General features: G+C 48.3%; 1 protein-coding gene across 3 annotated transcripts; it reads right to left on the reverse strand.

The window, feature by feature from the left end:
• On the reverse strand, positions 1-26,244 carry MCHR1 (melanin concentrating hormone receptor 1). Of its 3 annotated transcripts, XM_039863394.1 has the most exons (7): positions 25,328-26,244; positions 19,626-19,830; positions 10,951-11,486; positions 9,909-10,273; positions 4,911-5,342; positions 3,042-4,224; positions 1-1,835 (listed from the first exon to the last, which is right to left on the reverse strand). In XM_039863394.1, the coding sequence occupies exons 6-7, from the start codon at positions 3,349-3,351 to the stop codon at positions 856-858; spliced, it is 1,290 nt and encodes a 429-aa protein (XP_039719328.1). In that variant the 5' UTR covers positions 3,352-4,224; positions 4,911-5,342; positions 9,909-10,273; positions 10,951-11,486; positions 19,626-19,830; positions 25,328-26,244; the 3' UTR covers positions 1-855. The 3 variants fall into 3 exon arrangements, 2 of the variants coding, with proteins under 2 accessions (XP_039719328.1, XP_039719329.1); XM_039863395.1 differs by lacking the exons at positions 4,911-5,342; positions 9,909-10,273; positions 10,951-11,486; positions 19,626-19,830; positions 25,328-26,244 and adding an exon at positions 2,669-2,777 and having other exon boundaries at positions 3,042-3,211; XR_005652931.1 differs by lacking the exons at positions 1-1,835; positions 3,042-4,224; positions 4,911-5,342; ... (1 more) ...; positions 10,951-11,486; positions 19,626-19,830 and adding an exon at positions 23,359-24,220.
• Between the last annotated feature and the right edge of the window lie 11 nt (positions 26,245-26,255).

The raw sequence follows: 26,255 nt of genomic DNA on the forward strand, positions 1-26,255 counted from the left end.
TTTTTTTTTTTTTTTTTTTTGCTTGGTTTGTTTTGTTTGAAGAGGAACAGCCAGAGCAAAAAGACAGTGCCAGTGCACCGGGCATCAGAATGACCCCTGCACGTGCAGGACACTGGTGGGCGCACGCTCTGGATCTGGTGATGGACGGATGTCCCCCATGAAGACAGTGGGCCCACAGGTGCAAAGCCCCCTTCTTCCTCCCCATTTTTAATTTCAAGATCCCCATCCCTACCTACCCCAGGTAGCCTTGTCATTCTAAATGAGTGGATCTCCTTGCAAATTGGGCTTTTACTTCTGTAGGCTCAGAGGCACCCCCCCTCAAGTAATAAACATGCATCCCCTAGAGATAAAGGGAAATAGACACAGGGAGCTAGAACACAGAGAGACGGCACGCTTCGTCTGTCATCCTCCAGCCCGAGAGAAAGGCTGCCTTCCATCCTACCAGTGAGAGGTGGAAAGGGTGCAGGGACCGCATCCCCTCTCCTGTCCCCCGCAGGGTCCGTGCTGTGCCTACCAGATTTTAAACAAACCTCTTGGGAAAAAGACGTTTGGGAGCCAGCTGATGCAGAGCTCAACTAAACACGTAAACCACAATTTCCTTCTTCCTCAGTTTCTGTTCAACCCAAAGGTCTCATCCTGCTCTCCCAAGGGCATTCCTGATGCTCGAAGCCCCGGGCCTGGCTGGGAGCCTCCCCCGCAATTTGTGGGCCCCGTGGAAACCGCTGAGTGGCAGCGGCCCCTCGCCACCCAGCTCCCTGCATTCCCCTAGGGTGGTCTTGGGTTTCTCTCAGCATCTCTCCCCGTGGTCTGCTGTGATGTCCTGACTTGGAGGAGCCCAGAGTGGCCGGGGAAGAGTCAGGTGCCCTTGCTTTCTGTCCTCTCCTCATCAGCCGTGTGGGCGTTGCTGACGGTGCGAAGCTGGCCCTGGGCCGCAGGCTTCACCGACAGGACCAAGCGTTTGCGGAATGTCTCACAGAGCACGATGTACACAAAGGGGTTGAGGCAGCTGTTGGCGTAGCCCAAGCTGATGGCCGCGTTGTACAGGTAGACAAAGGTGAGCGTCGGGCGGCTGATGGACAACTGGGTCAACTGTAGCACATAGTAGGGCGCCCAGCACACAAAGAAGACCAGGCAGATGGCGATGGCCGTGCGGGTCACCCTCTTGGTCCGTAGCCGGATGCTGCGTTGAGAGGCGGGAGCCACGGAGGATGTCATGCGCTGTAGGATCCTCACATACGCGGCCGTGATGACCACGAAGGGCAGGGCAAAGGCCAGGAAAAACTGGTATAGGGTGAACCAGTAGAGGTCAGTGTCTGGGTTGGGCAGGCGGATGCCACAGCCCACTGTGCCCCCCGGGAAGGGGATGAGCCTGGCGTAGAGCCACACGGGAGTGATGCTGATGAAGGAGAGGGCCCACAGGAGGCCGATCACCAGGGTGGCCACAGAAGGCTTCCGGAACTTGGTGGAGGAGATGGGGTGGACGGTGGCCAAGTAGCGGTCGATGGCCATGGCCGTCAGGATGTAGGTGCTGGTGAACTGACTGTTGGCGTCCATGGCTGTGATGAGGGTGCACATGGTCTCTCCAAAGTGCCAGACACCGTTTCCCATGAGCTGGTGGATCATAAAGGGCATGCCCAGGAGAAAGAGGAGGTCCACCACCGACAGGTTGATGATGAAGATGTCGGGGACATTGCTGCACCAGTGCAGCTTGGATTTCTTCACCACTGCGAAGATGACCGTGGAGTTTCCCACGATGCCCAGGAGGCAGATGGTGCCGAACACCGAAGGCATGATGATGTTGATGTAGGAGACACTTCCTGTGCGAGCGGGGGGCCCTGGGGACAGGAGGAGCAAGCGTCAATCGCTAGATGTGGACTCTGCTCAGGCCTGACATCCTGCTGGCGAGCTCGGCCTGCGTCCTCCCTGCCATTCCAGCTCAGGGCCCACCGCTCATCTGGAATCCTCTGCCGCCACGCTCCGTCCCTGCTCCGGTGCTGACCCATCCTGTCCCCTTGCCCTCCTCCACTGGCTCCCTGGTCAATCCTACCGGATCCTCCCGCACCACCCGTTAGTCGAAGGACCCCGTCATTTGTCTCCTGCATTGTCTCAGGAGACACAAAGTCAACAACCACAGCTGTCTGCAGAGAATTCTGTGGGCCCTGGGCTTCATCAGGAAACCTCAGAAGGACAGGAAATGTGTGTGTGTGTGTGCGCGCGCGCACGCACGCTCCCATGTGCATGTACTTTGTCTTTTCCTATTTGCAGCCCTGATCATTTTATTTTAGAAATCGCTGGTTGGAGCTGTGCACCGACTCCTGGGCATCTCTGTGGGCGACTGTCTTGTGGAGACTTCTGCCCCTCGGGCCTGCAGCCCGCCCCTCTCCTGGGTTCCTGTCGGGGATTTCCTTAGGCCGCACCTTCTGAGCCTGGGCTCCCAGGGGGAGCGGAGACCAGAGCTGCATGTTGCAGCCCAGCCGCCTGGGAATTTTCTCCACATAAACCTTTCCTCTTTCTCCTTCCTTCCCTTCTCCCTCAAAGCTAGAATTCCAGGGCATCTCAGCTCTGGAAATGTCAGGCAGATTCATTCACCAGGAAAGTTAACCGCTGTGAGTTACCCCTGCCCACAGCCTTTCCCAGGGGCCAGTCAGAAAGGCTCAGACCCCATTACCGTCGCTGAGTAAAGAGCCGAGGGGATCGGGGACGAGGAAGCCTCCGGCCGCCTCCCCACACGCTATCCTCCAGCTTCTCTTGCCAGCTTTTCCAGCCCGGAATTTTTTCTGCAGAGCATATTTGGAACTTATCTCAGCATGACTCCGCCGCTGGCCACCATCCCTTGTCACTTTTGACTGTGCCTTTGCCCCTGCCCCTCCTGCCCCTGCCTGTCCCGCGCCCTTCTCCTCTTCCCCTCCGGGCAAGCAGACTGCAGATCTCGTCCCCAAGAACTGTAATAAAGTTTCCCAAGCAGTTTGGCTGAGAGGTGAAACCTTCCCATTTCCCACCCCCAGCGTCAAGGAGGCAGGCTCCCCTCAAACCCTACTCACCGGCAGAGGTGAGGTTGTCCGGGCCGTTTGAGGTGTTGCTGGCATTGGGGCCAGTGGGCAGCAGCGAGTCTTCCAGGTCCATCCTGCGGGTGCCCGGTCGCCCGCTGGCCCGGCTGCCCACGCAGGCTGCGGCAGCCTCTAGCGCCCGCCCGCCTTGTCCTGGAGCATGAGCCGTGCAGCCCAGAAGGGGGTCTCCCCCGGCAGCCTGCAGCCTCTGCCACCTCCAAGCCCCACTGCTCTCCCCACTCCCTTCTTCCCGGCTCCCACTGACATCACCTAGACACATTAACATTCGGAGGCAGATGCTCATTAACCTCTTCAGTGCCGTGCTGCAGCTCCCACTTCTGACAGCCTGCAGAGTCGGGGGCCCTGGGGAAGCCAGGATGGGACGGGGCAGCTCGGGCAACCCCAGCAGGGGGGCTTCCCTCCCTCTGGCACTTGAGGCTGTGTCTCCTGCCTTCACAGAGAGCGAGTGCTGTTTGCTTCATGAAAGGATCCAGGTGTCTGTCAAGGCCAATGGGCTGCCTCCCACTGGAGGAAAGATAGAGCCTGGCCTGGCCCCTAACCCCAGGTCCGCGTGCCTGAGCCATGTGGAGGGGACAGTACGACTGTTCAGAGAGCTTGGGAATGGAAGGCTTGGGCTGCAGCATGCCTGTCCCCCAGGCCACCCCTCGGTCCCTTCATAGAGCCCCTATGGATTCCAACTCTGTTGCTGGTGAGAAGGCCATTGCTTCTGAACCTGAGGAGTTGCTGGCTACTGAGCCTGAGACCAGCACTCGGAGGTGACTTAACATCATTCCATGCCGGCAATGGCCAGGGTCTCAGGGACTGGAGGGTCTGCACAGGATCAGCATAGACTAGACTCACAGAGGTGTTATTTTTCTAACTGCTCTGAGGTCGTTGAGGTTTTGCCTGGGACTCCTTGAGACACATTTCGGAGCATCGGCCCCCAAAAAGATCTTCAGCCAAGAGCAGCCTTAGAGGGCAAAGCTCTGAGTGAGTTCTCTGCAGAGGCATCCTGCGGTCAGCCAAGAGCTGCCACCATACCCATGACAGACAGAGGAACTGGGGGTTCAAGGTCACCACAGCCTGATCCTTACACCCTTCTTCAGTCTTATTTATTTGCTTCGCCCAACAAATATTTATTGAGCACTTAATACTTGCCTAGGTTCTGTTCTAGGTTCTACAGTTAAGTCCCTAGGTCCTGTCCTCCTTGGAATAGCAGCTAAAATTGGGAGGAGACAGAAAACAAATCAAAAAAAAAAATTATGATACTGGTGACCAGTGCTATGGAAAGAGGTTGCTGTTTCACACGGCAAGGCCTCTCTGAGGAGCGTTTTGAGCACAGAGTCCTGGAGGAAGCGAAGAAGCGTGTTTAGAAGAAGGTGGAGGAAGGGCATTCCGGGATGCGGGACTGGCCGGCGCAGAGCCCCCCAGGCTGCAGCGCCCTGAGCGTCTGTGAAGTTCGGTGTGGCTATAGGACAGCCAAGGAGAGGTGAGCAGGAGGTGACATCAGAGAGGGAACAGTAGGAAGGCCAGGTTCTGCCAGGCCTTGTTAAACCATTCCAAGGACTCTGGCTTTTCCTTTAGGGGACATGGGAGTCAGTGGAGGGTTTTCAGCTGAGGAGAGACACGATCCCATGTTTTAAAAAGATCAGTCTGCTTCTGGGTAGTAAAGGAACCAAATAGAAAAAGAATTTTGGCTTGGGTTCCCTCGAAAGCCGAGCCTGAGACAAGGACTTAGGTGCACATGGCCCTTCTGAGAGACGACCCCAGGAGGGTCATGAGGGAGTGGGGACATGCAATAGGAAAGGAGAAAAGGGTGCATTATCAGTGCTGCCGCTGTGGGCGACAGGAGCTTGAGCTTACCAGGATCTTTGAACAGTGTACAGACTGTTCCCCAGAATCGTCCACCTGAAGGAGAGGAGGCAGGAGCACTTACCCAGCTGTCCCTGCACCCCACCAGTTGAGGGTTGCCCCTGGGGTGTTACCTTGCACAGGTGGGTGCCTGGGCAGAGCAGACTCTGGTAACATCGAGCTTCAGTGGGGCAGAAAGCAGGGAGATGGGCAGCTCACACTTGAGGCGAGAGGCTGTCAGCACAAGGTGAATCTTGTGCAGGAGCCAAAAGGGCCCCGACAGCGCTGATGTCCAGGCAGGAAGCAAAGAGACGCGCGGTGCACACTTGAGGCAAGACGCTATCGGAACGAGGTCAGACGAGCACACACACAACTGTCTGCGGCCGCTGGAGTTGAGTCAGGCGTGGCCAGAGGAAATGTGCCTCCTCTGGCAGAGGTCCTTGGCTTTTTAAAAAATCAATAATCGTTTTTTATTTTTTAGTTAGAGTTGGCATACAGTACTATATTAGTTTCACGTGTACAACATAGCGATTAGATGTGTATAACTTACAAAGTGATCACCCCAGTAAATCTAGTGCCCCTATGACACTGTGCATAGTTATTACAATATTGTTAGCTTTATTCCTTATGCTATGCTTTACATCTCCATGACCATTTTGTAACTACCAATTTGTAACTACCAATTTCTAGATCCCTTCCCCCCTTGTCACCAACTCCTCCTAATCTCCCTCCCATCTGGTCACCCTCAAAATGTTCTCTGTGAGTTTTTTATGCTTTTTTGTTTATTTTGTCCTTTAGATGCCACATATATGTGCAGTCATGTGGCATTTGTCTTCCTCTATCTGACCGACTTTACTCAGCACACTACCCTCTAGGTCCATTATGAAATATCTTTTTCCATCCTTTTATTTTTAGTCTCTATGTGTCTTTTAATCTGAAGTGAGTCTCTTGTAGGGTCTTGTTTTCTTATCCATTTAGCCACCTTACCTTTAGACAGGAGCATTTAATTCTTTTCATTTGAAGTACTCGTTGATAGATATGTAATTATTGCCATTCTTTATTTAGACTTTTGATGGATTTTTTTTCTTCTTCTTAAAGAAGTCCTTTCAACATTTCCTGTAACATTGGCTTTATGGTGATGAACTCCTTTAGCTTTTTCTTGTCTGGTCAAGGTCTTTTATCTGTCTTTCGATTCTAAATGATAACTTTGCTGGGTAAAGTAATCTTGGCTGTAGGTCCTGGGTTTTCATCACTTTGTGCCAAGCCCTTCTAGCCTGTAAAGTTTCTGTTGAGAGATCATCTGACAGTCTGATGGGCATGCCCTTGTATGTAACTAATTGCTTTCCTCTTGCTTTTTTTAAGATTCTCTCTTTGAATTTAACCCTTGGCATTTTAATTATGATATGTCTTAGTATGGGCCTCTTTGGGTTCATCTTGTTTGGGACTCTCTGAACTTCCTGGGGTTGTATGTCTATTTCCTTTACCAAGTTCGAGAAGTTTTCCATCATTATTTCTTCAAATAGATTTTCAATTTCTTGCTCTCTCTCTTCTCTTTCTGGTACCACTATGATGCAAATGTTGTTAAGCTTAACTTTGTTCCAGAGGCTTCTTAAACTATCCTCGTTTTTTTAGGTTTTTATTTCTTGTTGCTGTTCTGATTGGGTGCCCTCTGCTACTCCATCCTCTATGTCATTGATTTGATCCTCCGTTTCATCCACTCTATTGATTCCCTCTAATGTACTCTTCATTTCAGATACTGTATTCTTCATTTCTAACTGGCTCCCTATTATGTTTTCCGTCTCCATTTTTATGTTTTTTCTCTCTTTGTTAAAGTTCTGAGTTCATCTACTCTTCCCCTAAGTTCCTTGAGCATCATTATAACTAGTGTTTTGAATTCTTCATCTGGTCTATTGCTTGTCTCCATTTTGGTGAATTCTTTTTCTGAAGCTTTGTTCTGTTCTTTCATGTGGGACATGTTTCTTTGTCTCCCCATTTAAGCTGCCTCCCTGGGTCTGTTTCTATGTATTAGATAGAGCTCCTAAGTCTCCCAGTCTTAGTAGAATGGCTTTATGCAGTAGATGTCCTGTGGGGCCCCTTTGCACAGATCTGGGAGGGGTCAAGTTGCAGGCCAAGTTCAGCCGCAGCCTGTGCACTTACAGGGCCACCTGGTAAGAGTCATCAAGCAATCCACATATGTCTGCCACCCGTGCTGGACTTATAGGTGCCTGGAGGGGCCAAGTCAGAAACCGAGGCCAGCTGCCACTGGTACATGGCTTGGGGCTGCTCAGCAAGAGATACAGGGCACACCGAGGCCAGCTGCTCCTTCTCTGGGTTTTGTTAGCCTTTGAAAAATTTTATGAAACTTCGCAGCAGGAGCCAAGACAGCCCGTTTGTATGGAACAAATCACTGGAAGTGGCTTGGGTGGCCCACAAGTTGGGAGAGACAGAATCTCAGGGAATCCCCTGGGCGGAGGGACTTGTGTTATCTAGGTCGGTGGCACCTGCGTCTGCAGGCTGGGAGAGGGGCAGGGCTCAGCAAAGGAACAATGGCTTCTGGCTGCACCTCTGTCTGGGAGCCAGCCCCTTCTCCAGCCCTTGCCCTGAAGCCCGACAGCTCAGTGCCTACCTATATGTCCCCGGCGACCCATGAGCAGCTGACCCAGCACTGGAGCTCAGCGTGAGGAGGCCATCAGTGAGTAAGGCTGGGCGTGGGCCCTCTAAGAGGGTCTCTGCCTCCTGTAGCCCTCTGTCTCCCTCAGCCTCAACCTCCGCTGACGTTGTGGGGACTTCTCTTCCCAGCACTGGCACCCTGGGCTGGGGAGCCCTTGCTCCTCAGGTCGGGGAGGGGGCTCAGCAGCTAAGGTAGCCCTCCCGATTCTCGATGGCCACATGCGGTTGTGGGACCTGGCCGTTGTGCATCTCTGTCCCTCCTACCATTTTGAGGTGACCTGTTATTTGAGGTGACCTAGTTGTAGGGCTCTTATTCAGTCAGAGACCTCTGGCGACTCCACAAATTGGTCGCTCTGTAGTTCTGTTACGATTTCAGTGTGGTCACTAGGAGAGGCATGCACAGCCACTACCTTCTACGCCATCTTGAATCCCGTCCCCAGCTTTGACTTTTACTTGTTCTCCTTCCACTGAGTGTGATGCAAGCAAGATAGTTTCCACAGGCCACAGCCTGCTTCAAAGCCAGGTGCTGGAATTCAGAGCTTTACAGTTGAAATCACCAAAAGCCCCAGATAAGGTCAGACTGCCCGCAAACTCCTCCTGGGGACAAAACTTTTGACCTACTCTCCTTCAAGCCATCTATCTGGCTGTTGTCATGTTGTTCAGCCCTGCCCAGCAGAGCCATGAGAAAGACCAAGCCTGCACACAGCAATGAACCCTTTTTCCTCCCAGCCATGTGCCCCTATGCATGCACCACGCCCTGTCCAGGCCTCCCCAAGGGTTTGATGTATCTCCCTGACTCCCCGGTGCTGATATCCACCTGTCCTGTACTTTTCAGGACTTGGCTGTCATCTGCATGTTTCAAAGGCTCACTGGGGTCACTGCATCTGATTCCCACTTGTTCCCCTCACCCCTGCCTTGCCTCTTCCATTATACTCCACCGAACAGCGAGAGTATTAAGATAGCAATCTCATCACCCTACTCCACTGTGGAAACACATTAATGGCTCCCGATTGCTTTCGAAATAAAGTTAACCTCCCAACAGAATGTATTAGACATGACATTTTCCTAGTTACCCAGAAGTTGACACCCCCAGAAAACCAAGGCTTTGAGAAATTCTTTGGGAGGGCAAGTACTCGCATCTCTAAAAAGCCCTTGTTGAGAGCTGCTGGTGGGACAAGCAGCAGCTGAAGTGGGCTTCCTCATCTCAGTGGGGATGTGCAGACCTGGAGTCTGTGGAAAGTAAGTAGCAGCACTCCATTTCCAGAGAAAAATGAGCATGGTTATTATAATAGGCAGGGCCAGTGGAGTTACCAGAACGTCTGACCCGCTGAGACTGATGTGGCTAATTGATCATGAGTCTCTACAACCAAAATATCTGAGCCACCCATTTGCTAAGTTTCTATTTGATTTGTATACCTGAAAAAAACTGTGGGTCTGCTACACAGAGGTCTGACATTAGCTGCAATTGTTGACAGCACAAGTCCCTGCACTGACTCCCAAGCCTGACTCAGTCACTGATCCGGACCCTTGGAAGGGGAGGAAGAAGAGGAAGCTGGATGAGGCTGCGGCAACATGACAAGTATGTGCAGTCATTCCTCAGTAGCCACAGGGGCTGGTTCCAGCACGCCCGTGAATGACAAAATCCACGGACGTTCGAGTCCCTTATATAAAATGTGTACAGCCGGCCCTCGGCACCCGTGGATTCCCAAATGTGGATCAAAAATACTGTTTTCGATTTGCTGTTGGTTGAGTCCGCCGATGCAAAACCCGGGAATGGAGAGGGATGACTGCATGTTTATTGAAAAAAATCTGCATGTAAGTGGAACTGTGCAGTTCAACCTCGTGTTGTTCAAGGGTCAGCTGTACTGTAAATCTGCCTCTGGCCTTTCCCCAGAGGGACCTGAGGCCGACGACCTGGGTAACGGGGCACAATGAAAATATTACCACTCAGGCCTTGTGCGGATAACCAGGCCATGACTCTAAGCTAAGATTAATTCCTGGTGACCCAGAACTTCTGGGCTCTACTGGTCAGAGAGGGAGTTAAGGTGGGTGAAGTAATAAACGGAGTTTGACCAGAATGACTTCACAATGGGCCCCGTGGGTCTCCAGACCTATTTCTTTCCCTGCCAGGATAGATAGCCCCAGCCACTCGCAGAGTTGCTGGATCGGCTTTTGGACTGGCAGAGTAAGGGATCTGATGACGAGAAGAGTCAAATGGAAATCCCTCCTTACCAAGGTGATAAGCCAAAAGCAACTGTGTACCCCTGGGGAGCCGAAGAGATTAATAATATCATCAAGGCCTTTAAAGATGCAGGGCCAGGGATTTGATCACATTCCCACCTCACTCCCAGTTCGGCCGGTGGAGAAGGCAGACGGGTCTTGGAGAATAGCAGTGGATTTCCATACACTCGGTTACGTGGTGACTCCCATTGCAGCTGCTGTTTCAGATGTGGTATCATCGCTCAAGAAAGGAAATGCGGTCCCTGCCAGCTGGTGAGCAGTTATTGATCTGGCAGATGCTTTTTCCTCGATTCCACGAAGCAGAGAAGATCAGAAACCCTGCTTCTGTGTGTCAGGGACATCGGTGCACCTTCGCCATCTTGCGTCAGGACTTCATTCATTATGTCTTCTGGCAGCGCTCCGATTCTCGGATGCGGAACACTTTGTCACGACAAAAGCATTAGACAACGTCGTGCCGCTAGGGCCTGGAGAGCAGAAAGGATCAGGTGCCTTAGATGTGGCATAAACGCCATGAAGATACAAAGGCCTGACATCTCAATACAGGTTTTGGGGCCCAGGGTTCTGAACATGTCATCATCTTCTCTTCAAAGAAAAGAATGGTTTACCTGACATCTGCTACCACAGAAGAGGCACCCCCCCAGAGACACGCAGTTGGAAAAGGGGGCAGCAATTCCCCAGAGGAAGAAGGACCAGTGTGGTGCTGGGATCGCAAAACCCGGGGGAGCCCGGTCCACCCAGTTAGACCCAGGTGCCCTGAGCCCAGGGACCAGGATTCCTAGTCCAGGCAGGCACAGCTGCATGGAAACTGATGGGTTCTGAGTACACCCCGGGTCCCCTGCTCGAGCCTGGTGCCTCCCATTTAGACATTTGCATTGCACCCTGCACTTTCTGTTCATAGCAGTCATCGCAATTGCCATTGTGATGTGTAGTTGATTATTTAAGGTCTTTCCCTCACTGGATGATAAGTCCCATGGAGGCAGAGACCATGTCTATCTTACTCCTAGCACGATGCCGGCACGCGATGGACACTCCATAAACGTTGGATGGATGAATGGCTAACAGAGGAGTATGTGTGAAAACCCCTGGCTCAGAGGTAGGGAGAGGAGAGAGAAGCACACGCAATAGTGGCCGTGCTCCCCACCTGGAGGCTCTACTCAGCCCCGGTGCTTCCTGGCCAGCATGGCAGCAGTGGCTACAGTGCCTGTGAGCAAGCAGTGGGCATCCCTCAGCTGGGAGGCCCCCCAGAGGCCACCGTCAGGCTCCTTCTGATTGTGAGAAAGACAAATGAGGTCACCTTTAGGCTCCAAGATTCCAGTCACCATAAGGGTTCACGAACACCCAACGGAAGCGTGGGAAGGCAGCTGAAGTAAAAACACCAGCATGAAATTCTGACACGTGCTGCAGCATGGTTGAACCTTGAAGACATTATGCTAAGTGAAAGAAGGCAGACACCAAAGACAAGTATGGGATGATTCCACTTACGTGAGGTACCTGAAGTAGTCAAATTCATAGAGACAGAAAGTAGAATGGTGGTTCCCAGGGCCTGGGCGAGGAGGATGGGGACTTAGTGTTTAGTGAGTACAAAGTTCCAGTTTGGGAAGATGAAAAATTTCTGGAGGTGGACGGTGGTGAAGCAGCACAGCAACGTGAATGTGCATAATACCACTGAGCTGCACACTTAAAAATGGTGAAAGCCAATTTTATGCTGTGTCTATTTTACCGCAATTTAAAAATATGTTATACAGTTTTTAAAAAGGAATGGGTATCGCATACAGTAATGCGGTTCAAAAACCTTTTATAAGATTTCAAAAGCCTAGTATAAATCGTATTCTGATAAATTGCAGCTTTGTTGCACGTTCAGTTAAATATCTTTCCGTAAGGAAAAATGAAAAACACCACTACCACTCTGGGCCTGAAAGATTCCAAGACATCAAGTCGCACGGAGATGAGAAGCTGCACTGTAGCATCTTTGGGAGCACAGGTCAAGGTAGGTCACCTGCCTGCTCCATGAGCACTCAGCCCTTGTGCTATCCAAGAGGGAATTGATTTTTTTGCCTTTATCAAGTAGTTGGAATCCATATTGGACACCCACATCACCGCAGACCATAGGGGAGATAAATTGGCTTCACTTGCTAGAAATCATAAGCATTGCACAAACTTCACATAGACAGGACTGTTTCAGGTCTACTTTTCTTAAAAAGGAGCTGCATGATATTTGAGTTGGATGCCAAGACAATTCAGTGAGAAGAAAATAGCCTTTTCAACAAATGATGCTAGGACAACTGGATAGCCACACAAAAGAAGAAGTAGGAGTTACCCTGCCTCACACCATATACAAAAACTAACTCAAAACCAACTAAATGAAAGAAACTAAAACTATAAAATTCTTAGAAAAAAATATAGGATAAATCTTCATGACCTGGATTTAGAGAAAATCCTAGATATGACACCAAAAGCAAAGCAACAGCAAAAAAAATGAAAGAAAGAAAAAAAGATAAATAGACTTTATCAAAATTTAAAACTTTGTGTTTCAAATGACACCATAAAGAAAGTGAAAAGACAACCATTCGATGGGAGAAAATCTTTGCAAATCATCTATCTGACAAGGGACTTGTATCTAGAACATATGAAGAATTCTTATAACTCAATAATAAGGAGACAATTTAAAAATGAGCAAAGAATCTAAATAGACATTTCTCCAAAGAAGATAACACAAAGGGTCAATAAGCACATGAAAAGATGCTAAACATCATTAGCCACAGGGGAAATGCAAATCAAAACCACAACAGGAGAACTGTATTTAATGCCACTGCATTATATACTTATGCATAGTTAAAATGATAAACATTATGTTATGTATATTTCACCACACACACACACACACACACACAAAAACAATGAGATACTACTTCACACCCATAAAGCCACTTTGCAAAACAGTCTAGCATGTCTTCAAAATGTTAAACAGAGTTTTACCATATGACCTAGCAATTCCAGTCTTGGGTCCATACCCAAGAGAAATGAAAACAGGTCTACACAAAAACCTGTACATAAATGTTCATAGCAGCATTAATCATAATAGCCAAAAAAAAAAAAGGAAAAATACAAATGTCTATAAACTGAATGGATAATAAAATGTGTATCTCTGTACAATGGAGTATTTTTCCGCCATAAAAAGGAATGAAATGCTGATAACATGTTAATACTTGGATGAACCTTGAAATCATTATACTAAGTGAAAGAAACCAGACATAAAAAACACCTATCTTACAGTGCTATATATATGAAATGCCCAGAATAGGCAAATCTACAGAGGTACGAAGTAGATTAGTGATGGCCTAGGTCTGGGAGAAAGGTGGGGGTAGGGGAAAGGGGAAGTAGGAGTCCTTTTATGGGGTGATGAAAATATTCTAAAACTTATTATGGTGATAGTTGCACCACTCGGAGAATATACTAAAAACTATTGAATTGTATGCTTTAAAAGGATGTGCTTTTTAGTTTGTGAATTATATCCCAATAAAGGTGGGTGCGTGTGTGTGTGTGGGGGGGTATGCTCTGGATACAGGAAGCACTGAGAAATGCACAGTCTCCTCTCTGGTTCCCCGGGCACATAGCTACTCCTTGTCTCCCTTTTTGCCCTGCCTCCTGGGAACCTCATTCAGTTACACCTTGCCAACCGTCTGGAGGATATTGGGGCTGCCCAATGGGAACCACCTTGAATACTCTTTGCCAAGAGACTTCCTGGGAACACCTCCGACACCTGAACTGCAGTGCAAAATTGAATTTCAGCTAATTCTGCTAATGATATTGGAGTCAGTAACTTGGATGAGTTTACACCTTGGCTCTGCTGCTGACTTGCTGTGTGATCCAGTAAGTCCGCAACCTGCTTCGTGCCAAATGGCAGCTGGAGTAAAAACAAGCCTGCCTCGAGACTCTCCTTATTATGATTTTTATTTTTATTTTTGTTTTTGAGGCAAACTTACGGTAACTAACATTTGTACAGACTTTTTACACATGCCTTATCTCTTAGCTGATCCCCTGGGACAGGTATGATCCTTAGTGACAGCTGTGGAAATGGAGGCTCAGAGAGTTGGGTGACTTTCCCAGAGCCATCTGGCTGGCACAGTCAGGCTTTCCAGACTCCAGCCTCTGTGGCCCTTCCTCTCTGCGGGGCTCCCTGGAGATGATGCGTTCTTCCTACTTCTAGAATGCCGGCTTAAGACAATGACTTTTAGTTGGTCTCGACCCCTGTGTTTTTGACCCTTGGGGACACCCCTCTCTGGCCATCCCTATTTGGCTGTTTGCCCGCCAGTGGCCTCTTCCCCACCTCGGTCCTGCAGCATCTGGGTCCCGATTACTCCCAATTGAACAGGGCTGGGTTGGCTTGCTCTGTGACAGTGGGTAAATGTTTGCAGAAAGGACTCGGGTGGGGAAGAATGAGAATCCCCAATTTCTTATTATGGCGCACAGAACCCTTCATGATCTGGCCTCTGCCCACCTGTCGGGCCTCTTCTCCCAGGACCTCCCTATGCCCACCCTATGCCCAGTGTCACATGTAAATAACAGCATTTCCAGAAAGCACCATGCAAGCTCCAACTTTGGCACATGTTGACCCCTCAGATCTTTCTTTGCTCAGCTGCCTCCTAAGCTGTTCTTCGAGACGCAGCCGCAGAACCTCCTCCTCCAGGGCGCTCGCCCTGCCCTCCGTTCTGCTCCTACCTCATCTTCCACCAAACGTCTAGCAGGGCATCTAGTGCGGCAGATGCTGTTGGTGCCCTCCCAGGTCGCTCCCCCAGGCCAGTGCACCCAGCCTCCAGCTGCTGTGTTGGCTCTGAAGACTCTCAGCTACCCTAGCTGGCCCCTTGATGGAGAATTGCCCTTGGCTGACAGGAGCCTCCTGGCCAGGGAGGTCGCCATCCTCCCCTCACCCCCCATAAGCTGGCAGCCAAAGCCTGCAACAGAAGTAAAAATGGCCAGTCCCTTTGCCTCAGGGGAACCACCCTTGGTGCAGCTGTGCTCTGGAGCCCATGACCCTTTGGACCAGGCTAAGGCTAGACTTGACCTGAGACCTCCTGCTGGCGACTTCTTCCACCCGCTTTGTTCCTCCCTCAGGGGTATTTTCCTTCAATAACTCCCAGTACCCAGGTCCCTGCCATCATATTCCATTGTAATTGAGTATTTTCTTATTGTCTCCTACTCTAGACTCTGCAGGCAGGGATGACACCCCGCGTATTGTTGTGTCCGTACCTCCTGGTTGGGGTCCTGGCAGAGAGCAGGTGCTCTGTGTTGAATTCAGTACAGCTTCTAAGTGGTTGTGAAAAGCACTCCATGACATTCTGCACTGTCCCCTGTCTTCCTGTCTCTCTCTCCTTCATTTCCTGTCCTCTCCTCTGGGATCCCTTCCTATCTATCCTCCCTGGTTAGACCTCCCCACTCTATCCTCCCTGGTTCCCCACCCCCTCAAAAAACAAATGACAGATAGATTCCCTCTGTTCTGCTCCTTGCAACTAGATTCAAAGGAAAGAGATGGGCAGAACTGGAGGAGGGCCTGGAAGAAACACAGCCGGGCTGGCCACAGAGCAGACCTCCCTGGAAGAGCTGGAGCGGTGGCAGCTATGAGCACATCCCTGGGGACTGGCAGCATGAGACCGTTTGCCGAAAGCCCCACAGCCTCAGTGGGAGGCCTTTTCCCATCCCTGCTCTTCACCTCTTTCTGTCTGTGCATTCTTAACTTCACAAATACTCTAGGAACAACAGTGTTCCCACTCTTTTTCATTCACTCCCACCCACTCACAGCACCAACCTACATCACAGGAGGAACGTCTTGCCTCAAAGGCTTGTTAACTTTCCAGGGAGCATCCAGCTCACGTAGGCGCTGAGTCAGTGCCATCTCAGTCGGCTGGGAGGCAGGTGTGCGAGGCTGACTCAGACGGAGCTGGGGCTTCTTAGCAGAGACCTCCAGCCGCACAGAGCCAAGGAGTGGGATCAAATCCACCTGGAGAGGCTCACCCTGGGCCAGGCTCTGGGCTAATGCTCCCGGGGCTTATTTCCCCTAATTCCCCACAGCCAACCTGTAAGTCGCATCTGTTGTTTTTGTTGTCACAGGTCCGTTCTCATTCCCTCTAGAGGCTCAGTAGCCCCTGGGCTTCCAGAAAGGTTAACTCAACACGAGTGCATAGTAACTGACCCGGTAATCTGCTGATTAGTCCAGGGCTGGGCAGGTGACCTGCCCAGAGCCAACAAGAGGCCTGAAATGCATGTTAAAAATTCTGGGACAAATACACTTATTCTTTTTTGTTGTACTTGAAACCGAGAGGATTTGGGGGTTAGAGCTGCTGACGTCAGCTTACTGTCAGGTGAAACCTGAGACTGAAGCCATCCCTGCAGAAGAAAGAGAGAGAAATGGCCAGAAACTAATCCCTATTCTATCCTTGAGTCCTGAATCCAGCCATACCTCAAGCTGGATAATACAAGGACTTTTGGACCTCTGTGGCTCAATATATCCCTTTTGCTTAAATCGGTCTGGGTTGAGTTTTCTGTCACTTGCCTTTGAAAGAATTCTAATCAATACCACTATCTACTACCATATTTAAGTAATTCTAAGATATGCTACCCCCACTTTTAACCTCTAATATTGGGAGTGTATCTTACAATCAATGGCAGCGAGCTGATGGAGCCACCATTGTTTGCAAATTTGAGATATTGAGCACAGCTGTTCATGTTGTCTTTGAATTAGGTACACGGTTGGTACTGCACGTACTAAATTTTGTGCTATTTAAAATGTCTTCAGAAACATCATATTGTGATTTAACATTCGGATAAACGATGATGTACAGAGAAAGGCAGGGATAAGGGAACAACAGAGATTGAAATTGATAATAGTGAAACAAAGTTTTCCCTTCGGAGGAATGACTGTTCTTTTCTTATAAAGCAACAGCAGAACCTAAGATAGAAAGATAAACCCGGAACAGGAGTTGTGTTACATTTTGTTCCTAAGATATGGCTAGAAAGATTGACTATCATAGGCCAAGCAACGCAACAGAAGGCAGAAGAAATTGCAACTCACAGAAGAGATGAATTTCAAAGCGTTGAGGGTTGCTGTGACTGGTTCACGGCTGTCCAGGACAACTGTTAAGACATTGTGTCATAATGCAGTTGTTGGTGTGTTTTCTTAGCGGTGCATCTTATAATCACTGGAATACACTGTCACTCCTATGTTGCAGACGTGCTGTTAAAGTCACTTGCTCAAGGTCACAGGCTCATTACCATCAGGTTCAGGCCACAGCTGTAAGTTCTTTATTGTAATTCTCTTTAACTGCCCCAACCCTTCCATGAAGCATGTGACACACCAGGGTGAAACAGAGGAGGAACACACTTGGAGGGGACTGGAACTTGGAGTCCAGGTACTGACCCACACTGAAGCACAGGGTGGTCCCCAACAGGGCTAGGAGTGAGAAGACTCAGGAGAGACCCGAGAGAGAACTTCCACCCACCCGCTATGTGTCAGAGGAAGCTGAGCCCCATAGTGGTTTAATTACAACAGGTTTATTTAGCCCTAATTGACCCATAACAAGACTGAAACTCGAGGGCACTCAGTAAATTACCTAAGGCCACTTGACTAGCAGAGCAGAGCAGAGCCAGGCTTTGAAACCATGCCTGTCTTTCCACCAGGCTGCCCTGCCTCTCTTGCTATGCGTTTTCTCGTGGAGTGTCTGTTTTATTACTATTGCGAGGCACATGTTGTTCACCTGCAGGGAGCTGGTACCGTTGGCGTGATGTAATCATTTAGGTTGACTCTAATCAGTGATTTTACGGCTGCCGGTTTTTTTCTGCATTCTAGTTTTCTAAGATTTGCAGGCAGTGGGGCATTGAGTATCCCTATCTGTTCAGGCGAGAAAAAATAATCACTTCAGAATGAGTCAGTAGGAGGGCAGCACATAGAGGCAGGGAAAAAATTACTTGAGAACACAGTTCTAGTAGGTAGAACGTGGGTAGGGAGAGAAACCAGCCCAACCTGTTCCACCAACTCAGAGGACGGACGGAGCCCCAACTAATAGCTGGAGTCCCTACCTTCCTGCAAGCCTGGCTGCCATCCACAGGTGGCACTGATGTCATAAGGACCCTGCCTGCCTCTCTCTCTCCTCTATCTTTTGGTCCTGATGGTCGTTACTGGGCTTTATTCCCAGTCTTCTCTTGCCACCTGACAGCAAGATGGTCACTAGAGGTTCCAAGCCTGCATTGTCTTTATAGCTTATGAAGTTAGAAGGGAATACAGAGCATCTTTTCCTAAGGACTATGGTGGAAGTCCCAGGGAACACCTGATTGGCTTGTTTTGGTTACATCTCTGTCCCAGGGATATGGAGTACTTTGGTCCAAATCGATTGTGTGGCCTCCTTGGGGACTGCGGAAAGGCTGAAGCCCACTGAAATCACATGGACTGAGAAGGATTTCTGAGGAGTAGGTGTGGGTTATTCCCCAGAAGTTTTACTGGGCCGACAAAATACATCCGGCTGACCTTATATGTGCCAACTCCTGGCAACATGGACACTGTCAACCAATCTGTTTCAGTCAGACTGCTTCTGGCTTCAAATAACAACGAAAAATTCAAATGAGCTTCAACAGTGAGGAAACGTGTCATGTCACACAACTAAAAACCCAGCGGTGGATCAGGCTTCAGGAGAGATACGAGCAGCTGCTCAAGAACGCCATGCAGGTGCCCGGTTCTCTCCATCTCTCCCTTCTGTCTTTCTCCGTGTCAGCTTCGTTTTAAGTCTAGTTCTCCTCCTGGTCACAAGGTGGCTACAGCAGTTCTGGATATTGCATCCAGATAACACCCTCAGTCTCCTTAAGTATCAGAAAGCTTTTACTCCCGCATCTCCCCTGCCCCGCCCACACACACACACTGTGGAGGTCTGTTGTGTCTCACTGACCAGGGCTGAGTAACATCCTCATTCCTAAACCAGGGTTAAAGGATTCTGGGGTTACTAGCTGTGTGCCCTCAATATATTTACATTTCCTGAGCCTCACTTTTTTTCTTCTCTGAAATTTAAACATGAATACCTACCTCTACACCTATAGTGAGAAGTCAATGAGGTAACACAGATAATGTGCCTTAACTAGTGCTCAAAAACAGTAATTTCTGGAGTATCGGTTTTACTTGAAGAATTGGGGAATGTCATATAATTTAACAGGGAATTAATTTAATTATTTACTTTTATATATACTAAAATCACATCTGTATAATCACCTCACATATGGAAAAAAATGTATTTTGACCCCTACCTCACATCATACTAAAAATCATTTCCAGAAGGATTGCAGATCTGAAGTTAATATAAATAAATACCTTTTTAGAATAAAATATAGATGAACATTTTCATGACTTTGGAATAGGCAGAACTTTCACAAACAAGAAACAAAGAATCATAACTGAAAAAAAATTATTAAATGAACTATGTTAAAACTAACTCTATTCACCAAAAGATACCAGTAAGGGAGTAAAAAGAAAACACATAATAGAATAAGGTACTCTCAATACATATATCTGATAAAAGTCTCAAATCCAAAATTTAAAAAGAACTACAAATCAATAAGAAAAAGACAACTCAACAGAAAAATGGGCAAAAGACTTAAACATTTCACAAAAGAAGCCATACAAATGTAGAATAAACATGTGAAAAGGGTCTTAACTTCATTACTTTACTCACTATGGAAACACAAATAAACAACAATATAACACCATTCCACTTGACTGGATAAAATATAAAAATTGTATCATTCCATTTATATAAATGACAAAAGACAGGCAAAACTTACCTATGCTGCTAGACATTAATATGGAGTTACCTTGGAGTGGTAGCGAGTGGCAGGGGGCGTGAGAGGTACTTTTGGGGTCCTTGTAGTGTTCACTTTCTTGACCTGGGCGTTGGTCTAGGTGTGTGTTCCATTTGTGAAAATTCTTCGAGCAATACAGTTATGGTAAATGCACTTTTCTGTTCACTTCTGAAGTATATGTATATATCTATACATATATATATCGATAAAAGGTAATGGAACAAAAACAAAAATGGATATATCATGAAGTCAAACTCAAACTGTGCCTAAACAAAAGCTTTAAAGAAATTTCTTGCTTGTGCAGCCTTTTTAGCTACTCCAAGCAGGGGATACTCTTTCTTCCGTGAAGGTTCTTGGGTGGAAAAGTCTGGGCCCACTTCTGTTTTCCCATGGTGAGGTTTTGAGGAGCCACGTTCAGAAGTCCTCCATCCGAGAGCTTTGCCACAGGGCTGGGTTTCCTGGCTCCTGTGCCAGTGCTCACGGGATTAGGGTGAGGCAGGAGAAGCATGACAGGGCAAGTGCAGGGTCATATCCTGTCTTTTCTGTAGTGTAAATATTGATTTTTTTTTCATCGTGAGGTTTGGAGACATTAATTTTGATATTTTGAAATAATGCATTGAGGTTTTGGGTTTTCTTTTTTGGTGTCCAATTAATTGTGTCTTATTGTCCTCACCCTAGATTAGAACAGCCTGACCAGCTTTCATTTAATAAAGAAGAATCCCTCCTTGTTTTTATTTTTAAAACAAAATATCTACTCTCCAAGCAATGAGAACTTTCAGCTGGGTTCCACCCCTCAGTGTTTCCTCTTCTGTGGTCTAGAGTAGAAGGGGTTACAGCCCTAGACCACTAGGGGGCACCAAAGAACAGATTACAAAGCCTAACTCTTGGGTAAGGACATCCTCTTGGAAAGGCATTTGTTCCCTAGTCTGGATTCCTTTTCTCTGACAAAAAAAAAAAAAAAAACCCAAAAAACAAAAAAACACAAAAAAACCCCGTCCATTTTGTGATTCTCTGCCTCTGCCTCTCTATACACTCCAATCTCAAGTAGGCTCCAAATACGTGAGCCAATTTCAATATAAAAGTATGCTTCGATTCTATCCCGAAACTATTCAAATAAGATATTCAAATTGGTTGATCAGAAAGCCAAAATGGAACCTCACTGGGTTTGAGTTGGGCAGTCTTGTGTTTAAACCCTGGCCTGTGTGATGTGGGCAAGGTATCTTGGTAGGGTGACCAGCCTTATTGATTTACCTGAGGCTGTCCTGGTTTTAGCACTGAGAGTCCCTACAAACTGGGATAATTGGTCACCTTACTTGCTTGACCCTTAGTTTTTCTCATCTGTAGAATGGAAATATAATGTCAGTACCTACCACTGAGAGAATTGAATGAGAGGATGATGTACATAGTAGGTGTTAAATTGAAAAAAACTAGCTTAGTTTTGTTATCAGGTAATATTATAGATGGTTGCAGGCGTGGCCTATGTTCCTATAAAACCATTTATACAGCTCCAGCATTTTTTGTCACCTTGATCATGCATTCAATTCAATTCCAAAAATATTTGCTAAGTGATTAATATGTATCAAGAAATTGTTAGTGGTTTGAGGGTATGAGCACAATAAAAAATAATTGACATTCAAGGATGTTATGTTCTTCAGGGGACAAAGAAAGATAGAGAGTGTTTACGACTATAAGGAAAAATGTAATCCAAGTTTACTGCCGCCACCCTCAGCATATTTCTTATGCTGTATAATAGTTGTGGTCTCTCAACTTATCTCCCCACTCCAATTTCAGTCTCCTTCTAGCCAATGGACTACCAGATAAATCCTTGTAGGACACAGTTTGGGTCCTGTTTTCGAAACCCCAACACCTACTTTGACTGGGCATTCTTTACTTTTTACAACAGGGCCTCAAACAAACTTTCAAGCCTTATCTCTCAAATGAACCAGACAACTCCCTTGCTCAAACATGTCCCATGTTTTTCTTCCTCCATATTATTCAGTGTTCCCTAAATTGGAGTGCCCCACCTCATTCCTGCCTATCAAACATAAGCTCCTTCACGTGGCCTTACTGGGCTTTCCACCAGACACGAGTTCTCCCTTCTCTCATTCCTACTGTCCTTGCTGCTTTGTTCATATTAGTGTCATTTATGGACCCTGTTCTTGGTTGTGGGCAAGCTTTGTCCATTTTACACTTTTGTATATTTCCTCTAGTTCCTTGTGTGTAGTTCACAAATGTTTATTGAATCACATCCAGAATTCTAATTGGAGTATCTCTACCCTGGCTTTGCTAGTTGGTAGCTGTGTGATATTAAGTTACTTAACTCACCTCTCTAAGTCTCAGTTTCCTCCTCTGAAAAATGGGGATCATAACAGCACCCATCTCAGGATTTCCACAAAGGATGAAATAAGATAATGAATGCACTTAGGGTGCTGAGAACTGTGCTTGGGTGCAGTAGGAGCTATGGATTGTCAGAAAAGAAAAGATCCATTTAGGCTGGAGGAATAATGGAGGAAGTAGGATGTGACCTAGGAAGTGACTAGATGACCCACCCTAACGAAGACTTCAGAAGAAACGGAAGAGCAGGATCTGCTGAGGACAGGGCTGGTCAAGTTCCAGAAAGTACCTTTGGAGAGATTCCCCAGGAAGAGAGGCAAAGAAGAAAAGAACAGGCGGAGTAAGTTTTCCAGGAGTGTGGATCAGCAGGTTGGAAGGAGAGGTTTGCTGAAGATTTCTGTCATTGCGTTTGCCCCTTTCAGTAACAGCAAAAAAATTAGAAGTGGTGGCCCGTTAGATGGGTGACAGAATCAAATCAGCATGTGTTTACAGCAAGTTGCAGCAAAAGATGAAAATGGGCAAAATGACAACTAGGTGCTAATTATTAGCGGGGTTAAACTTAAAATCCTACATTTGTGTTAAAGAATTATCGAAATTCATGAAAGAGTAAATTTGGCTTAGTATCAGTTTCTGGAAAAAAAGCTCTCTAGGAAAAGAGTGGAAAGGATTGGTTATAAAGTCAGTTTAAGCTACTAAATTTGCTAATGCAATCATCTAGTGTACGAATGCAGGAGTCCCCAAACCCCAGGCCGCGCACCAGTACCAGGCTGTGGCCTGTTAGGAACTGGGCCGCACAGCAGGAGGTGAATGGAGGGCAAGTGAGCAAATCTTCATCTGTATTTGCAGCTGCTCCCCAGCGCCAGCATCACCACCTCAGCTCTACCTCAGATGATCAGGCACTAGATTCTCATAGGACCACTGGTCCCTGATGCCAAAAAAGATTGGGGACCACTGCACTAAGGGATGTAGGGAGTCAGCCCAAGGTCTCACTGTGCTTTGTGGTGGTCAGATCACACCTGAGTATGTTATGTAGCCATATTTTGGCTGCACAGAACAGAAACTCAACTGAGAAGGGAATGTATTGGCCCACTTGAGCAGCTGACCCAAATGGTGCCCCTCCCAGATCTCTTTAACGGGCCAATGCACCCATTCCCCAGCTGCTGTGAGTGTTGGCAGCTAAAGGTTCTCAGATGCCTGAAATTCCAGAGAATTGCCCTCAGCTGAAGGGAGCAACTTTGGTGACCTTAATCCCCTCATGGCCTGTAGCCAAAGGCTGACTGATACTGAGGTACACAGAGCTGCCCATTGCCTCACGGGGGGCGGAGGGTGGTGGTGGGGGGGGGACCAGGACTGCTCATGGTGTGTGTGGCCTGTGCTCCAGAGCTCTCCACTGTGGATCTGGCCAAGGTGAGGTCGGGCTGAGCCTTGCCTGGATCTTTCACTTTCTCTGTCCTGCTCCGCTTCCCCCCTTACAGGTTTTTCCTCACTTAATAAATCCCATCTGTTCCTAAGGACGTGACCTAAGATACCTACAAAATCAAATAGCCAGAAAATAGCTGGATTCAGGTTCTCAAACAAAGTTACTACTCATTGGGGCCTTTATTTGTATCTCAGCTTTGATAGTTTGTTTTGGTATTGGCTTTATTTTCGAGCATGTTCTTTCCTGTGGTCTTCCCTGTCAACTCCAGGTGCGTAGCCAGACAGTTCAGCAGCCCCAGTGCAAAGAGTAGTTTTCTGTCCCAGTAGTTCCAACAAAGGTCCCAGGACTCATTCTGATTGAACCGCCATGAGTCACATGCCTTTCCCTAAATCAATCACTACTGATGTTGGTGATGGGGAGGGGTGACCAGTGCTTTGATTGGTTGGGACTGGGCCATGTCCTCCCCACTGGCAAGGTGAGTAGTGGAGTCAGCCCCATGGCAGCCATATGGGCAGAGAGTGGGGAGGGGTGGTTCCCCAGAGAAGATTAGGCTACCCTTGCCAGAGGAAAGGGAACATTTGCTTGAAGGATAAAAATAACACATGTCCCCAATGGATCCTGACAAACTGAAAGATGTTTGTGTGAACCTATTATGATGGTGAGGCGTACAAAAACCATCATCTGAGGAATGGTGGCAAGAAAAAGGGACTTTGTCTCTATTGTTCTGAGAGATGGGTAGAGGGTGTGGGAAAGGGCATAATCATCATCTTCAAATATTTAGAATGTTGTCATGATGAAGTGGGATTAGACATGTTCTGTGAAGCTGTATGGGAAACCAGAGATTAGAGAAAGGCAGATCATCCATAAGAAGTACATTAATAAATTATGTATATATATGTATGTAACATATACATGTATGTATACATAAAATGTTTACAATTTAAGTAGTCCATAAAAAGAACAGGCCTATCTGGGAGGTGGTGAGCTTGAGCTTGTCATGCCTGGGAAGCTGTAAATGGGCATATCACTCTTCCCATGACTTATAAAATACACTTGTGCTTCCTTCTTACCTTGGCTTTTTCACAGAGGCTGTGTCTAGGTAGACCCTATCTGGAAAGCCCCACCCCAGTTTTGTCTTAGAGAACCCTGTCCCACCCCAATAATTCCAACCAGCAGTACTTTATCTGAGGCCTACCTCGGGGCACTCTTGTTAGTCATGACATTTAGGATTTGGCCTGGAGTTACAATCATCTTGGCATATGCCTCAACTTCCCCCAGTTTGGCGAACTCGCCCCTAGGGCAGTGACTATCTCATCTTACCCTCTGTGTCTTACTCACATATTTGTTGAATAAATTAATCAGGACTTTTGTGAGAAAATTCTTGCCTTGGGGTGAAGGAGTGTGACTAAGGGGCCACAAGGATCCTGCCCGGCTCTAAGATTCTGTGACTACCGCGTGGCCCTGAACTTGAAAATGACGTATAGGTGAATAACTGGGAATACCCAGGGCCACCTTGGCTGTAGCAGCTGTTGGAAGGGGTTGAGGAGGCGCACCCTCCCCTGCTCTTCTTTGTTGAGTTGCACAGATGGGCAGTCCCTGGAGACTTTGGGGGTGAACAGGGAATCACAGTAAGAATTTACCCTCGAATGTAAAATGACTTGCCCCTTTTCAGTCTTTGTGCCTTGGCACTGCTGCTCCCGAAACGTGGAAGAATGCCCTAGCTCCTTCTTCCTCTAGCTACTGTTACTCCTTCCTCCAACCCTGCCTGGTGACACCATCCCCAGGAAGCTTCGGGAAAGCACTTCACCCTCTTTTCCTCCCTGCCAAGTTGGAGTTATTTCTCCTTTTCTGGGTTCCCTCCCATTGCTGGGGGAGGGGGAGCAAACGGTCTGCTTCACCAAGGCACTTACCACCGCGGACCTTGCTTTACCTGTGTTCGCGCCCCTTTAGCCAGCAGTCTTTCTCCTCGTTGACGTTAGGAACCAGGTTCATGTGTGGCCTCTGTGCCTAATTTAGGAGACACGCGCGCGCGCACACACATGCACACACCTTCGCTACAGGAGTGGGTGCCGGAAAAAGCAGGACATCAGCATTTTAGAATTGGAAGAGTCGTCGGGAGTCACCTAGTGCAGCCCTCCCTTTTACAGATGCTCTTCCTGGAGGCTCCTGATACACAAGCTTTTGGCTTCATTCAGCCCCTTTTCTTCTCGAAGCCCAAAGCACTTTCGCCGTTGATGATTTCAACATTGCAGGCAGGTAGGGAGGGGTAGGCAGATGTCTGTATCCTCCCTTTTATCGTTGGGGACACTGACTCAGGCGACCGGCCTCGGTGGGGCGGGGGCTGTAACGGGAATTCAGGGCTTCGGGCCAGTGTGAAATTTATTGTCTCTTTTTGGGAAGTGTGAAAGTGAAGTAATCGATTTACGAGCTCCAGGCGGTACCCTTCAGCCCTCTAGCAGGATGTCGATGGGGTCGGGAGGATTAATGCGGTAAAAGAGCTCGTGGCATTGACCCATGGGCAACTTCGCGAGGTCCAGCCGGGTCCCCCGCCCCTGTCAGGGTGACCAATGGGCTGAGGCCTCTTTAAGGTCCCCCCCCGCGCTCCGCCCCCGGCTCTTCGCCGACCTCCTCCCACCTCCTGGCCGCGGCTCCGCCAGTTCCTGACTTCCCTCGACGATGAGGTCACCTCCCAGTTGCCCATTGGCTACGCTGGGCCGTCAGTCACAGGAAGTCCCGCCTCCGTCCTCGCCTCCCTCACACCCCTCCCTTCCTCGCTCTTTCCTAAGCCCGCCGGGCCCGGCCTCCACGAGACCGCTGATTGGCCAGCGCCGCCGTCACTCCTCCAGCGGGCGGTGTGG

The sequence above is a fragment of the Pteropus medius genome, unplaced genomic scaffold (genome assembly GCF_902729225.1).
Source record: "Pteropus medius unplaced genomic scaffold, Ma_sr-lr_union100, whole genome shotgun sequence".
Classification (NCBI taxonomy): domain Eukaryota; kingdom Metazoa; phylum Chordata; class Mammalia; order Chiroptera; family Pteropodidae; genus Pteropus; species Pteropus medius.